This window comes from Xiphophorus couchianus, chromosome 20 (assembly GCF_001444195.1).
Source record: "Xiphophorus couchianus chromosome 20, X_couchianus-1.0, whole genome shotgun sequence".
Taxonomy (NCBI): Eukaryota; Metazoa; Chordata; class Actinopteri; order Cyprinodontiformes; family Poeciliidae; genus Xiphophorus; species Xiphophorus couchianus.
The window spans coordinates 28,818,532-28,834,432 of NC_040247.1; the positions used below are offsets into that span (position 1 = coordinate 28,818,532).

Below are 15,901 nucleotides of genomic sequence, written 5' to 3' on the forward strand. Positions count from 1 at the left end.
TTCTGCCAGATGACAGACATTACAAAGATGAACCAGGGAAATAACCAGCAGTGGAAATGACTCTTCTCAAGACCAATTTTCTTGTTCTTTGGTATAGAAGTAAACAAATGTAAAAAAAAAAAAAAAAAAAAAAGAAAACACACATATATATAAGGTGTGCACATTACTGGTTTGCTGTGGTGGTGCAGGGGTTAAGCACATTCCACATACGGCGTTGTTAGTCCTCTGCCCGGCTGTCGCAGGTTCGATTTCCTGGTGATCTATGTTGCATGACTTCTGTATTTAACTACTTAACTGTCTTAGCACTTTCAAATAAAGCCATAAAAAAAAACGTTTAAGCATGACTGGACACAATACCGGCGACACATCACTCAATAAACAGGTGATTAGGTTCGCAGCATTACGCAGCCTCTCTGTGTTCATCACAGCGCTGCGCCTCACGCACGCAAGTTTAATGAGGAAATGCTGCCCCCTACCGTTAACGATTCACAACTTCATCCATTCCACGAGTGCTGGAATCAGTACTGACTGATTTCTACGAGTCAGTTAATATTATAAAACTGACTTTCTCTGTCAGTTTGATGCACAAATATGCAAATCTGAGTCGACAAAGATTCACCAACTGCCAGAGATGGGTAGTAACTAGTTACATTTACTCAATTACATTTACTTGAGTAACTATTTTGGAGAAAAAAAATTGTACTTTTAGGAAAATGTTTATTATGTTGTATTACTTTTATTTGATTCATTTTAGTATGAACCATCGCAGACACAGACACACACCTGCAGTTTTTGTAAAGGTGTCTCATGTTTTTGTTTTTTTTTATTGAATGAAACTGATTTGGAAAAATGTTCTTTTGTTTCATTTGATTATTTTTGTTATATTGTAATTTTCCACTTAGCTTTACATCTTGGTCCGTCTGATGATGTAATTTTTAAATATGAAATGATTGATAATGTGATCAGTTACTTAGTACTTGCTGCCAAATACCTTTTTTACTTTTACTTTTGAGTAAAAATATGTTGAAGTAGCTCGACATATTTTGTGGTACTCTGGCCACCTGTGCTCACTAGACAGACGAGATCATTGGCAAACACCTGGTCTGGTATTTACTTTGGATGGAGCAGCTCCTCTTTCTAGGAATCTGACTGAATTTATGTAGAGAAGCACCGAAAGCCCAGGAAGGAGAGCATCTGTGCTGTTTTCCACCCAATACCCCCTTGCCAAAATCAGATGAAAAAATAACCTAGAAGGAGTAAATTGGAAAAATATCCCAAAAAAGATTTTCCTGAACAACACAACAGAACAATTAAATATGGTTTTCTGATGAGCTCTCTCTTCAGAGACATTATCTGTTAAGGATCTGAAAGGTAATAATCGCATTGACTTGTTTTGCCTCACAGAAGCCTGGCTGCAGCAGGGGGATTATTATGATAGCATAAATGAGTCAAACACTTCCTCCATTATTTGATTTTTTTTTTTTTTTTTAGATTTCTCAACGAACTTGGTGAAGAGGAGGCGTGGCGACCTGACACATAACGGGTGTGTCAGCGTGACAAGAGTGTAAGCAGCACCGTGGAAACCGCATAATGGCTAGAGGAATTTATGGAAACGGTTTGCATCTTCCTGATTGAACATTGAACTGTCAGCATATGCAGTCGAGTTAAACAGCATGCTAAAACCCGATGAAAAAAAACAGTCCCATCAATTAGAGGACCTGATATCGTTGAACGTTTGTTTAATGGAAAACACACACATGACATACCAGACACTGAACAACCGTACATGATACCTCCGGCTACATTCAAAGCAACCATTCCTGTTCAATACGCTTTCAAAGTATCCATACAACACCTCAACTACGGTTGATGGCAATAAATTCAAAGCCGGGGGACGAAGAACTCACCCAACACGCTGCAGTCTAGAAAGAGCTCAGCAGTATGGAAAATGTGGAGAACACAAACCATGTGAACTTGAAGATCGCATCAGAAATCTGCAAAGAATTTCCTACGTATCCTCTTCCGGAACACACACACACACACACCCACGCACACCCCCACACACCCGCCCACACACACACACACACATTGCACTTAAAAACGGTCAGGGACTTGGGCTGCTCGTGTCGTTTTGGGCTTGTTTATTATTTCTGTCTTCCTTGGTTTCTATTCTTTGAGTAGATCAGCAGTGTTTCTGTTTTCCTTTGCTTCAGTCATTTCTTACTCTAGATTTATTATCTAGTTATTCCAAGTCACCCAGTTTGTGTACTCTCCCTCGACCCCTGTACCAATTTCTGTCTAGCTCTCCTGCCACCCATTTCTAAACATACACCCCAAACACACACACACACACACACACACACACACACATATATATATATATATATATATATATATATGTCTAACATATATTACATATATTATATACATTACATACATATACAGTACATACATATTATATTTATTTATGTATTCATGTCTATCTATCTATCTATCTATCTATCTATCTATCTATCTATCTATCTATCTATCTATCTATCTATCTATCTATATGTAATTGAATTATATAATTCAAAGACCATTTTCATTTGTCTTTGAAAATTAAGACAAATGTAATCATTTATTTGTCTTCAATTTCCCATATTTCATTTAATGACCAAAGCTGGGCGCCGCCGCCGAGCCTCAATGTCCCCGGCGCTCCTTCAGCCTTTCTGCTCCTGCTGATTGATCCTAAAACTCATTCATCAGATCCAGAACCGCTTCCTGACGTAACTTTCCCACTTATTTATTTCACTCCGCCAAAGACGCCGAGCCTACTTTTTTTTTTTTTTCCCCCTCCGGCTCCCGCTGCGAGCGCCTCGGTGCCGTGCAGTCAGCAGGGGGCATGCACATATAGTTATAATAATAATAAAAAAGAATGCACTTCAGGAAAACCAGCTAAGACGAGCCTCCATCGCTTCGCCCGCCCGCTCCGCAAACGCAAACACGGCTGCGGCGGGGATGGAGCAGCGAGCTTAGCTGCATGTGTCCGGCGGGACTGCCCCTGGCTTTTTTTTTCTGGGGAAGATCATATTGGATCATATTGTTTGCAGGACGTTGTTCCTCCTGCAGCCCCCCCTGTCTATCCCGACGTAGTTGTGAATTGAACATGGCGACTGTACCAGTGTATTGCATCTGCAGATTACCTTACGACGTGACCCAGTTTATGATCGAGTGCGATGCTTGCAAGGACTGGTTTCACGGCAGGTAAGGCCGGATGGCTCGTCGAGCTGCTTTCTGTGGCGGTTTGCATTTTGTGGGGGGAACAAACAAAAATGGCGAAGACTCGGCTGCGTTTTTGACAGCTTTGTGGCTCTCAGTCGCCCGTCTACATCTGAAGAGAGGCCGCTTGGAGAAGAAGAAGAAGGCGGAGTTAAATATAGCCGGACCGGGGTTGTGACATTTTTTCGCGAAATATAACGAAACGGATTCCCGTGAATCCTAAACGTACTTCGGAAAATAATATTATGGAGTGAGGGGCTTCGTCTGCTCGTGTCTCCCGTGAGCTGTTTGACATCCTCCCGTATCCCCAAACTAAACTCTGCCTTCCCCTTGTCAGGAGCGGACAGCGGCGGGGGAAGCCTCGGCGGAGTCGCCGTTCTTCTGGGTCTCGTTTTCCCCCTCTCCCTCCGCCGCTGCCACACTCCCTTTTTTTTTTTTTTTTTAATTTATCAGCCATATTGTTGTTAAGTGCTGCCACATATGGAGCGGTCTGTCGGTTTTCGCTCGCTGTTCAAGCGGAGCGTGGTTTGGAAATCACGACCCGAGACCGAGCTCAGAGCCCCGCAGCAGAGTCTTCCTGCCAGGCGCCAGCCATGGCTGACAATAGCCCGTGTTTATGGCGTCCCGACCCGTCAGCAGGGAGAGAAGCGCAGTTGTTGTTAACAGTAATGGAAGCGGCTGGAGCCTCCGGTACTCTGGACTTATGGCCAGCCGCCGTGCTGCCTGTCCGAGCGGAGATGAGCGGATCCTCCGCTCATCTTCCGTTGTACAGGAGTCGCTACGATCTCCGCAGAATCCTTGTCAACATTTGGCATTATTTGCCCCACTTCTTTTTTCACAGTCACAAGCTGCCCCGTCCGAACGTCGGCGGTGGTCTGCGTGTAATTCACACCGTTCGGCTGCACTCCGGGGCGTCTTACTTTAATTAGATCATTTATTTAAAGCGTTTGTTGGAGTGAAGAAGCCCTACGGAGTGATGGACAGTATTTACGCGCCTGAATGTTAACCCCTTAATGCTTCCCCGACTCGCTGGGCTGCCTGCCTGCCTGCCTCGGGCTTTATCTGTGAGTTATACGCAGGGGAAAGAGCCATGACCTGCAGTCAGGCATCAGCAGAAACTCAACAAGTACCTGCATTCAGAGGAGTCATGTAGAGATATAAGATGCAGGTTATGAAAAAAGCCTGAATGCCCATGTTTCCTGCAAACCTGTGTTATAAAGCCCATGGAAATACAGTATGTTGGGAGCTAGCGTACTGTACATGAGCCCTTTAGAGATTTTTGTGTTTTTAGTCACTGTGAGTAGATCCACAGCTCCAGCAGCCTAAAAACACAATCCACAGGGAACCAGTGTGTTATTCTGAAAAAGCATAGTTTCAAAGGAACAAACCTCACCTTGACTGGAAACTAACACCTATAAACACAAAACCTATGAACTCGTACCGTGGCGTTATAAGCATATACTGCTTTATTATAGCCTGTAATATCAGGTTTAGGACACAGTTGGACAAAATAAACTAAATATGCAATATGACGATGTTTTAGTACTAGCCTACTGTCAGAGGGAATGAAGTTGGAGTATTTTTGGGGAAACAGGTGTTTTTTTTTTTTTTTTTTTTGCTGGAGTACATCTGTTCAAACAGTCTGAGTCTATTTCTGTCATGATCTGTGTCTTTCTGTGTTTATTTAGAGTTTTCTGTCCCCTTAAGTCTCTTCGTTGTCCTGTCCTCCCCTTGATTGTTCCCAGGTGTGTCTCGTTTCTATGATTACCCCCAGTGTATTTAGTGTCACCTGTGTGTCTGTTCTTTGTCGGGTCCTCGTCGTTACTTGCCGCCCTTGTCGTTTGTCGTTCCGTTCCTGTGTGCCCAGTCTATTTTTCATCCCTCGTTTACCGGTTGCTACCGGCGTCGAGCCCTGGCTTTAGCTCGGCCGTGCTGCCCGGCATTGGGACTGTTTTGGACTGTGTGTTGCATTATTAAATTCATTATTCATCTTACCTGGGTCCACTGCGTCTGCCTCACCACCATCTACACCGCATATCATGACAGAAGGACCCGACCAATTGTACGGTGAGGCACGCTAATTACATCATGGACCCAGGGGGCTTGCGGAAAACCATAAAGGACTATGTCGAAGAGGTGGCAAGGCCATACCCTGCCCGTCACCGCCTGAATATAGCCACACGCTTGGTGATTATGCTGGACGAATGGATCCCGCGACTTCCGCATCTGGGGCTGGCGGAGTTGCAACAGGAGGCAGAGAGGGAGTGCCTGACGGCGGCTGCCGTGCTGAGAGGTAACCCTCTGCCTCCCAATCCGCACAGTTTCTCCGCCAGCCCAGATCCAGCTCCAGCTCCGGAACCAGCACCCCCAACCGGCGCAGCCGGCGCACCCGAGGCCGTTTCAGCCGGCGTTCCAGCCGGCGCACCCGAGGCCGAATCAGCCGGCGTTCCTGCCGGCGCACCGGAGACCGTTCCAGCCGGCGTTCCTGCCGGCGCACCGGAGGCCGTTCCAGCCGGCGTTCCTGCCGGCGCACCGGAGGCCGTTCCAGCCGGCGTTCCAGCCGGCGCACCCGAGGCCGAATCAGCCGGCGTTCCAGCCGGCGCACCCGAGGCCGAATCAGCCGGCGTTCCGGCCGGCGCACCCGAGGCCGAATCAGCCGGCGTTCCGGCCGGCGCACCCAAGGCCGAATCAGCCGGCGTTCCGGCCGGCGCACCCGAGGCCGAATCAGCCGGCGTTCCAGCCGGCGCACCCGAGGCCGAATCAGCCGGCGTTCCAGCCGGCGCACCCGAGGCCGAATCAGCCGGCGTTCCAGCCGGCGCACCCGAGGCCGAATCAGCCGGCGTTCCAGCCGGCGCACCCGAGGCCGAATCAGCCGGCGTTCCAGCCGGCGCACCCGCCGGCGCACCGGAGGCCGTTCCAGCCGGCGTTCCTGCCGGCGCACCGGAGGCCGTTCCAGCCGGCGTTCCTGCCGGCGCACCGGAGGCCGTTCCAGCCGGCGTTCCACCCGAGACCCTGACCTCCAGCGTTCCACCCGAGACCCTGACCTCCAGCGTTCCACCCGAGACCCTGACCTCCAGCGTTCCACCCGAGACCCTGACCTCCAGCGTTCCACCCGAGACCCTGACCTCCAGCGTTCCACCCGAGACCCTCAGCGTTCCTCCCGAGACCCTCTGCGTTCCTCCCGAGACCCCGACTCCAGAGACCCTCTGCGTTCCTCCCGAGACCCCGACTCCCGAGACCCTCTGCGTTCCTCCAGAGACCCAGACTCCCTACGATCCTCCTGAGACTCCGACCTTCTGCGTTCCCTCCGAGACCCCGACCTTCTGTGTTCCCACTGAGACCCCCTGTGCTCCACCAGAGACCCTGCCTCGGGGGGCTCGTCGTCGCCGTCTGTGGGCGGCCCCCGGGACTCCCCGTTGCCACCTCCGGCGCCGCGGACGGCCGCTAGACCGCCTCCGGGGTTCCCGCCTCCAGCGCCGCGGGCGACCGCCGGACCGCCTCTGTGGTTCCCGCCTCCAGCGCCGCGGACGACCGCCGGACCGCCTCCGTGGTTCCCGCCTCCAGCGCCGCGGACGACCGCCGGACCACCTCCGTAGTTCCCGCTGCCGCGGACGACCGCCAGACCACCTCAGTGGTTCCCGCCTCCTTTGCCTCCGCCCACCCTGTGGGTAGTTTTTTTTTTTTTGTTGTTTATGGACTCTTGGCCCTTCTTGTTTTTCCGCCCACGACTGTGGGTTGTTTTTTTTTGTTAGTTTGGACTCTGGCCCGCCGTCCGGCACCCCTCCACCCACCCTTGTTGGGTTTTTTGGTTTTTTTTGTTTTTTTTCTTGGGCGTCTGGTAGCCGCCCTTGAGGGGGGGGTACTGTCATGATCTGTGTCTTTCTGTGTTTATTTAGAGTTTTCTGTCCCCTTAAGTCTCTTCGTTGTCCTGTCCTCCCCTTGATTGTTCCCAGGTGTGTCTCGTTTCTATGATTACCCCCAGTGTATTTAGTGTCACCTGTGTGTCTGTTCTTTGTCGGGTCCTCGTCGTTACTTGCCGCCCTTGTCGTTTGTCGTTCCGTTCCTGTGTGCCCAGTCTATTTTTCATCCCTCGTTTACCGGTTGCTACCGGCGTCGAGCCCTGGCTTTAGCTCGGCCGTGCTGCCCGGCATTGGGACTGTTTTGGACTGTGTGTTGCATTATTAAATTCATTATTCATCTTACCTGGGTCCACTGCGTCTGCCTCACCACCATCTACACCGCATATCATGACAATTTCTTCATAAAGTTGCTGCTTTTTTTTAACTTCTAAACTTTTTTGTTGTTGTTTTTAATAGTTAAGAAAAAAAATAGTTTATAGACATTTTGAGTGTCAGTGCTGTTGTTGATAACAGATGAGCGTTCTCAATAACTGTCGCTATCATCGCAATCCATTTGAACAACAGTTCAGTTTCAGTTCATCCGAAGGAAGGATACGTATTTTTTACGCGGTCGTCAGAATTCTGGATTTATGACTCGGTTTTAGTTGAACAAAGTCCGAATTTTGGCTCGGCCAGCCAGGGATTTCCCTCCAAACCCAAACCTCAAAATTCAATATGGCTGCTGCAGTGATAGCAGCAGGAGTCACCTGTTCCTCTGATGGGCTGTGTTCTACTCCATCCATCGTATCTTTAGGTCTGAGTCGCATGTTGCTACTTTCCAAATTCTGTGACTTGACAGTGATTGGCCCCCACAAAAAAAATTTTTGGGACCTCAGCCTTGGCCTTTCCCAGTCAGGGTTGTTTGAGTTGGACCTGGTCAGGTAGTGAGAACCGATCATCGACCCAGCTACAAACGTGTTTTTCCAACAGCCAATGAGAAACAGAGGCTGGGAAACAAACTATTGACTAAACACAGTCAAGTGGTGATAAAAAAAACAACAAAAAAAAACAGCAGAGACACTTGAATATTTAGAGTAATATACGGTAAACAATAAAGGAGCTACTGAAGTAAACCAAGCAATTGACATATTTAACATAAAGGTAATCGGATTTAATTTAATGGGATTGTAGTCGCGAGGCAGCAGCCACCCTAGTGGCTCTTGTGACATGTATAATTGCTAGACATGTATAATTACTACATTCTCCAATGAGAATAAATGCATCTGTTGCGATTTGTAATTGCGTGTGTGACTCATCCCAATCAATAATATGCAACTCTGGAAAAAAATGAAGAGTCCACTGCACTGAACCCCATTGAAAACCTCCTGGTTCTTCCACCAAATATTGATTTCTGAACTCTTACTGAGTGTTGTTGTTTCTAAATGAATACAAACTTGATTTCTCTACATTATTTGAGGTCTGAAAGTGCTGCATCTTTTTTGTTATTTTTTTAAATTAATTAATTAATTAAATTTTTTTTTTAAGAAAGGGGGGCCACACCATGTTGAAGGGCCCTGCGCGGTCGACCCAGCATGCCACCGTCAGTCTGAACAGCAGCTCATGGAAGTTGAGTAATTGCTGTTTTCCACATAAATAAACACACCAATGAAATTCAGAACAATAACACAATAGTATGGAGAGGGAGGTGCGAAAAGTTCGCCAGCGTGTCGGACCACATGAGGCCGGAAACAAAACGACGCGATTTTCGTCACGAGGACTGATTTAATCAGTTTGGCTCAACCATTAGCACGTTAGCATGCTGACCCCTTGTATTGTACCATCCACTTGTTGAGTCGTTGATCAGTCTGAGCCCGCGTTTTATCCTTGGGTGTTGGGTTCTTGTGTTTTTATTTGGAACTGTGTAGCATTTTGGCCAAAACAGAATTTCCTCCAGGAGCAAGAAGGGCAGGGTAAGGGTTAGAAAATACAATTGAAATAAATCACAATTCTTTTTGCATGTCTGTTAAATCCCATCAACTAATCAGCCCCAGATCTTCAGGAGCAGACTGAACGTTTACAGCGTAGAGCAACCGCGTTCAGCTCTTCTTCATTTTCCATGTTTCTTTGTCTGCTCATCTAAAGTAGATTCACTGAAAATAAACCTTCCAGGTGAAAAGCAGATTGCAGTACTTGGCAAGAACACGGGGGACAAAAACAAACAAACAACAAAGACAAACAGGAAGTGCAGGGCCGGCCCAAAGCTGTACGGGGGCCTTGAGCAGAATTTGACTTACGGCTCTGCGTTAAAATGTAGATTTAAAAACACAGGAATTTTAACAGTTGTTTATTGTCGCTGTCAGTGCTGTTAAACTTGATTTAATGGTTTCAGTATGGATACATTAACATATTTAACTTGTTTTACATGTAAGTTTTAAGATCTAAAGGAGCTGACAATTTTACTTTGTAAAAGTACAAATCTGATGCTATGAGTTTGTGTTTGAGCTTGGTTTGTTTGTTTATATGACCTCAGCAAACTACAATAATTATTAGTCACTTTTAAGCTCAGGCAATTAAACTGGCTGATGTTCTTAGCGGGAAGAGGGGCCCCTAAATCAAATTCTGCTCAAGGCCCCCGTACAACTTTGTGCCGGCCCTGCACGTCTTGCTTGTTTGTCCCTGTGTTCCTGCCAAGTACTGCAGCCTGATTTCCACCTGGAAGGCTTATTTTCTGTGCATCTACTTTAGATAAGCACACAAAGAAACATGTGAAAATGAACCGAGTTTAAAGCGGCTCCTCTATGCTGTAAAACTTCAGTCTGCTGCCGATCCAGCCGGACATAAAGTGGGTGTGGTCTGACGTATTGACTCATTATTCTAATCAGTTGTTTGTCTAGGTTAAAGTTAAGGATGTTTCAGCTGATGGTTAGAGGTATTGAGGGGCTTTATTTATAGAAGGCAAATATTAAAAACAGTTCAGGAATCTTCTCAGATAGTCTGAGGTCAGACTGTGACGCTCAGAGCAACAACTGGGCCTCAGAGTGTCCCGGCTCCTGGACTTCAAGTTCCTGGTAGGACACGTGGGTTTCGCTGCGCGGAGACAGAGAAATCCAACGGTCCAAAGCGTGAATGTTTCTGTTGGTGTTTTATATAGAACAGAAGTGAAATAAATCCGTAGCTGCAGGCAGCTTATGATTATCCTTGTAATTAGTAAATAAGCTTGTAACCGAGATGCTGGCTCGGTTTTCTAACGTGTCAGCAGCCTGTGAGTGAAGACAGGCTGTAAAGCAGCGCATAGAGGAACATTTGCCTGATTTGGGAAGAGTTTTCCTACTAGAAACACTAAACTAAACCAACACAAAAAGTCACTTTGCTTCTTTAGTCCCTTCATTCATCTTTTTTTTCTGTCTTCTGATTTATTATAGGTCTGGTAATGATGTGGTTCTTGGATAGATCTTGTAGGTCATTTTTGTGAGTAGTTTGGGTTTTTTTTTTTTGCTCAAAGTGTAATATCATATTTATAAACCCAGGATCCAGGACAGAATGATTGCCGCCTTTGAATTCAGCCACAAACACAGGAAGACGCCGGATGCTGGTGAAAGAATGTCGCCTCTGTTGTCTGCCGTTTGACTTTTGGTGTTGCAGATCAACTCTCTTTCAAAAGAAACGGTTTGCTATGTCCGTTTGCTAAAGGTGCCGCGGGAAAAGAAAGGCAGGAAAATGTCCTTCAGCAGACAGCCGGTTCACCAGGACAGAGTGAAGGGAATAGCGGTAGTCCTTCTCAGTGGAAAAGAAATTGGTGCTAGCAGGGATCTGTGAACTTTTTTTTTTAATTACGTTTAGATGTGGTAACACTCTCTTTATGATGATGTAGCAAGCGTCTGGTTTTCTTGGTTTAGTTGGATGAGGTCATGCGTAGAGGAGCCCGCCTGATTCCAGCCTCCGCTCCCACCTTCCATTCCCCACGTCGTCTCGGTCAAGTTTCGGGGTGCAGGATGGCGCGACACGACGTGTTGCCGACAGGACGGAGAGCTTTGCATTTCCCTCAGGCACGCACTAAAACATCACGTTCTCACTTCTTCCTACCCCATTTTGAGCATGATATGTTAACTGAAACAAAAAATCTGTATTTTTCTCTTCTTTTTTATGCACTTCTTATCACTGTGCATTATTTTATTTTTATATTTGTATCATGTTCGAATAAATTTCAATTTCAATTTCACGTCTCGAAGGCGTCATGTCTGACTTCTATTAGGTCTGTGAGCACGTTTTGTCGCCGCCGTTAGCGTCAGCGCTAGTGACGGTGTGACTCCTGCGTTGTTCGTACTTCCCTTCCTGCGACTGGTCAGCTTTGGTCGACATGTTTGCCGGCGTCAGGCTTGTTGACCACAAAACGCCGGAATCTAGCGTTGTTCGATTCCATCAATTTCCTTTCCGATCCAATACCGAGAAAAATGAAAGTTTTTTCAGCGATACCGATCCGATACTTTGTGCAAAAACACTTAGTTTGCCTGTTAGATCTAACAGTATTTGTTGTATTTCAAAGCATAGCTTCCTTAGAAGAGCGACAGACATCACCTCTAATTTATTCATTTTAGTCTCAGAAGTACTTTGAGATAACAGGGTCATTTCCTAAAGCTGCTATTTTAACTACAGCAAAAATCATACAAGATATGTGAAAATGTTGCAAACTCAAAAAATAATAATGGTAAAGTAATAACCCCACTGATATACTGTATATCCTTGAGTAATTTTTAAGAACTACTATAAAATGAAAGCTGAAACAGATTGACTGACTGAGCAAAATATGTACTACACTCTTACCAGGCAGAAGAAAAAGTAGTTCCATGTCAACCCTGTGTCATTTAGGCAAAATCTCAATAATTTAGTCTCTTTCTGACGTGTTCTTGTTCAGCTACATTATCTAAAATGACTGAAGTGTTGATGCTTGGATTTGAGAATCGATCGTAAAGCATATAAATCTTTATGTTTCGATTTCAATCCGCACATCGCTACTGGAAACATTCTGTAACAATTTGCTCTTCAAGCTGGGTAGGGATCCTGTCCGTTGTGTCCGTCCTCCGGTGCGTTTGCGGGACGCAGATTGAGAAATAGTTGAGAGAGTAGAGACAAAGATATGATATTAATGTTCAAATACGTGCATTTAAAAAATACATTACAAAACACATGACCACTAAATAAGTGAGAGCCTGAGCTAAATATAGTTCCAGTGAAATATCTAAACTTTTTAAAGCGAGTGATGTTTGGAGTACCCTGGACTTCACTGAGACTGTTTCACAGTTTCACTCCTCGGACAGAGAAACATGTTTTCATCGTTGTTTTAAAACAGAGAATATGAAGTTTATCTTGAGATTCTGGCCTCCGTCGCTGTCTGAGAGGATCTCTGTATGTTTACAGGCGTCTGATTGGCTCGTATTTTGCACGCCATCAGCAGATTGTTTGCTACAAATGTATTTTGCAGGAGAATTGAGGTTTGTGTTCTTTCAGCATAAACAATAGTTTGATTACTTTGGGCAAACATGTGCAAATAAATTATTTCCAATGGCTCAGAAAGTGCAATTAGGATTTCTAAATATAACGTAGAATAAATAACAAAGCACAAAGAATAGCAGTAGATTCAACAGGTCTGTCCTTATGCATCAGGCACGTTGTCACTGGTAACCGATCGGGAATTTTTAAAATATCGGATAGCTGCTGAAAAAAATATATTAATATCAGATTGGTGGGTCTCTAGTGGGAAGTCCATGGCCTGCAAAGCTCACTGCATCGCCGCCTGCAGGCTTACAGAAAATCCTCCACAGAGAAATTCTTTGGAAGCATTTGTCAAACAATATTTGTCGGTTTCTTTATTTTTTATTGTACATTGGCTGTTCTTCTCCTAAATGCAGTGACTGAGCAAATGAAAGTTGTTTTTACGTGTTTGAGCTTGTAAAGCTGTTGGTGTGTTTCAGTTTGCTGTACTGGCGCAGAGTTATCAAATTGATTCGCACTTCAGTACCTTTATGTCTGTGTTTGAAAAAACGGAAACGTTTTAAGTAGGGATGAACTCCATATCGGCACCGAGATCGGTACTGGCCGATATTAGTCATTTTTTAATATATCGGTATCGGCCCAATATAAACAAACAACATTTATTTTTATCTGTTTCTGGCCAGGTTTTTTCCAAAGGTGTTGAAAAGGCAGTAAAATATGTATAATATCGCTAAATATTTCTGCGGATACTAAACCTCAGGTATCGGTAGTGAAAAAAGTGCATCGGCGCATCGCTACACAGCATGTGGAGTTCCCATGTCTTATATAATTATATATAAATGTATTTATAAGACAAAACTAGAGACTGTACAGTAAGGGGGCAACACAAGAAAATATCCCTATGGTCTTGTGTCACATTAGTATTTGTTTTGCCCTAATAAAGGAATTTTGTCATATTGTAATTAATCATATTTTTTGCTCTTAACTAGAATGAACCCAGTGTCTCCAAAATAAAGTTGCTAGGGTATTAAAATGGTATGGAGTATTTCTCTTGCTATCTGTTTGGAGTTTGAAGTTTTCGCCTGGTGAGAAGCAGGAAGGCTTTCCACTGATCCTGCCGTCCAGGTTTGATTACATTCACAGGGTTGGTGTATTTCTAGGCTGCTGCTTTGTGTGGGCGTTGCAAAGATTGTAAACATCATCCCCAACACAGCAACAGGCCTGATTTTAATACTCCGATGGCCTTATGAGTCAGTAATAAGCCAGCGACCCAGATTCAGACTAAGATTTTCCTGTGTTTGGACCCAACAGTTTCTCTCTGAATGAGCTGATTTGAATTTCTGAAACGATTTATTGATCATTCACAAAGTAAATTCTACAAAAACTGCTGGAAAGCACAGACACAGCTAATTTATTTATTTATTTTTAATTGTGGTCTATAGGAAACTCTATTTCCTATAGAGTTTGCCTTTTTAATCTCCACAAAAAAGTTTGTAAATAATGCAGGAAAAATAACGGAGACAGCTTCGTTTAATCCAACGTGGACAAATGGATCCCTTTTTTCCATCTGTTCAGGTCATAAAAATAAAATAGAGCAAGAATGTGACGAAATAAAACAATTCTAAATCAAATTCAAATTCTAAAAGTAGTTTATTGATCTCGAAGGGAAATTAAATGATCAGGTCCATATAAGTAAAATTTTAACTTTTTCATTCCCCTCACACACGCCTTCAAGAAACAACAAAAAACTGTGACAAGAAGTCAGAGTGTTTGATTCTGATTACTAGAGTTTAATTCCTAACTCTGACAAGTGTGACGGACGTGATCAGTCCGTCTCTGAAAATGTTTTTTTCCTTCGCCCAGTTTATAGAAACTCTTTTGTTCGGCCGATGAGATGAATAAGTGGTAAAATCTGCCTGGAGTTCCTGACATGCAGTTTGGTTGCGCCTGTAGAAAGAGAAGCAGAGGAGCGTCTGAAGGAAATGACTTCACTTTCCATCAGCTGTGGTAATAAACTCAGTTAGTTTCTGGATTACCTAATAATCTGTCAGCTGACACTTTTCTCCTGCTGGCTGCATAGAATCCTCCATTCACGGTATTGCAGTGAACTAACAACAGTCAAATTATTGGAGGAAATTGGACGAGTGAGCTGAGGTCTAAAAACAAACGTTTTCAGCATTTGCAGAGACAACTTCAACATAAACGCCATGATTAATGCGTCAGTTATTCACGCAAAAATCAGTAATAATTGAAAGTTGATAAGTTTCTATACATTGGATGACAGGTATTATTTACTCTGACACACTCAAAGGTAGATTAGAATGGTTTGAAGTGAGGTTAGGATCAGGAAGAGCTTCCTGACATGTGGTTGGAAGAAGTCATCTCACCGTGACCTTGGGCCAAATGAGGTCAGTCCAGGATGGTGGTCAGAATCTCTTCTCTTTTCATCGACTCCATCAGTTTAAATCGAGCCCGACAGAAAACGTCGTGATCAGGTTGGAGCAGCGCTCAGTTAGCAGCTGTTAGCACCCTGACCGACCGACTGACTGGTCCAGCTTGAGCTGCGTTGTCCAGAAGAACTTTGACCCTGCAGAGTTGCGTAGTAACAGTTACATTTACTTGAGTATGAAACTGAGTTTAAACTTTTAATGAGTCAATTCTCATGGTATATTTCTGAGGTATTTTTGGCTTGAAAAAAGCGTGTTTGATAACGTTTCATATTCATATTTCATAATTAAAACTTCTCAATGTTTGACATTGTCTAGCAAAATGTTTTTTTTACGTCAGGCTACATGGCTGCTACATCGATGAGCTGCTCTAAGCTGTAGTTGGTGATTTGTTGTTTGTTGCTGAGCAAAATCATTTTGTGGCTTTAAACAAACATTATTTTTACATCAATTCTAAGTTATGTGAAACTTATGTTAAAATCATTTGAAGACTCAGAATCAGTCCAGTTCAAATCCACATTCTCAGAGGAGAAAGACTCAACCAGTATAAATAAAAGTTTTAGGTATTTGAGTAACGCTTAAGAGAAATGTATTTAATCAAAGAATGTCATGAATGTGTGTGTATGTATTCCATCTTAAGTTTGGCTGCACCAACTGCAGTTTTCTGGCTGATCCCTGGTTACCGATCTTTAAAAAGCCTGACCTGCTGATTTTGATTTTGACTGATATTACATTTTTTTGTCTGAAATGTCGCTAAATATAGCAAGAAAGTCACTGAGTTGCAACAGTGGGGTGAATATTGTTAACTGCAAACGTTCAGACCTGACCTGGTGGGCCGGTCTGTCAGTCAAACCTCTCACTGCA

The 15,901-nt window shown here is 44.4% G+C and overlaps 1 protein-coding gene and 1 long non-coding RNA gene across 4 annotated transcripts in view; one reads left to right on the forward strand and one right to left on the reverse strand.

The window, feature by feature from the left end:
* The first annotated feature begins 2,894 nt into the window (after positions 1-2,894).
* Positions 2,895-15,901, forward strand: part of phf2 (PHD finger protein 2) — a 37,631-nt gene continuing 24,624 nt past the window's right edge. Inside the window, exon 1 of one of the 3 annotated variants that reach the window (XM_028002803.1) lies at positions 2,895-3,246. In XM_028002803.1, the coding sequence (XP_027858604.1) occupies positions 3,023-3,246 (224 nt within the window). In that variant the 5' untranslated portion in view covers positions 2,895-3,022. The remainder of the gene's footprint in view (positions 3,247-15,901) is intronic. The other 2 variants (XM_028002802.1, XM_028002801.1) reach the window with 2 other exon arrangements.
* LOC114135484 (uncharacterized) lies at positions 11,323-15,752 on the reverse strand. Its single transcript, XR_003593598.1, has 3 exons — positions 14,978-15,752; positions 14,627-14,698; positions 11,323-14,537 (listed from the first exon to the last, which is right to left on the reverse strand). It is a non-coding gene; the product is annotated as an uncharacterized LOC114135484 (long non-coding RNA).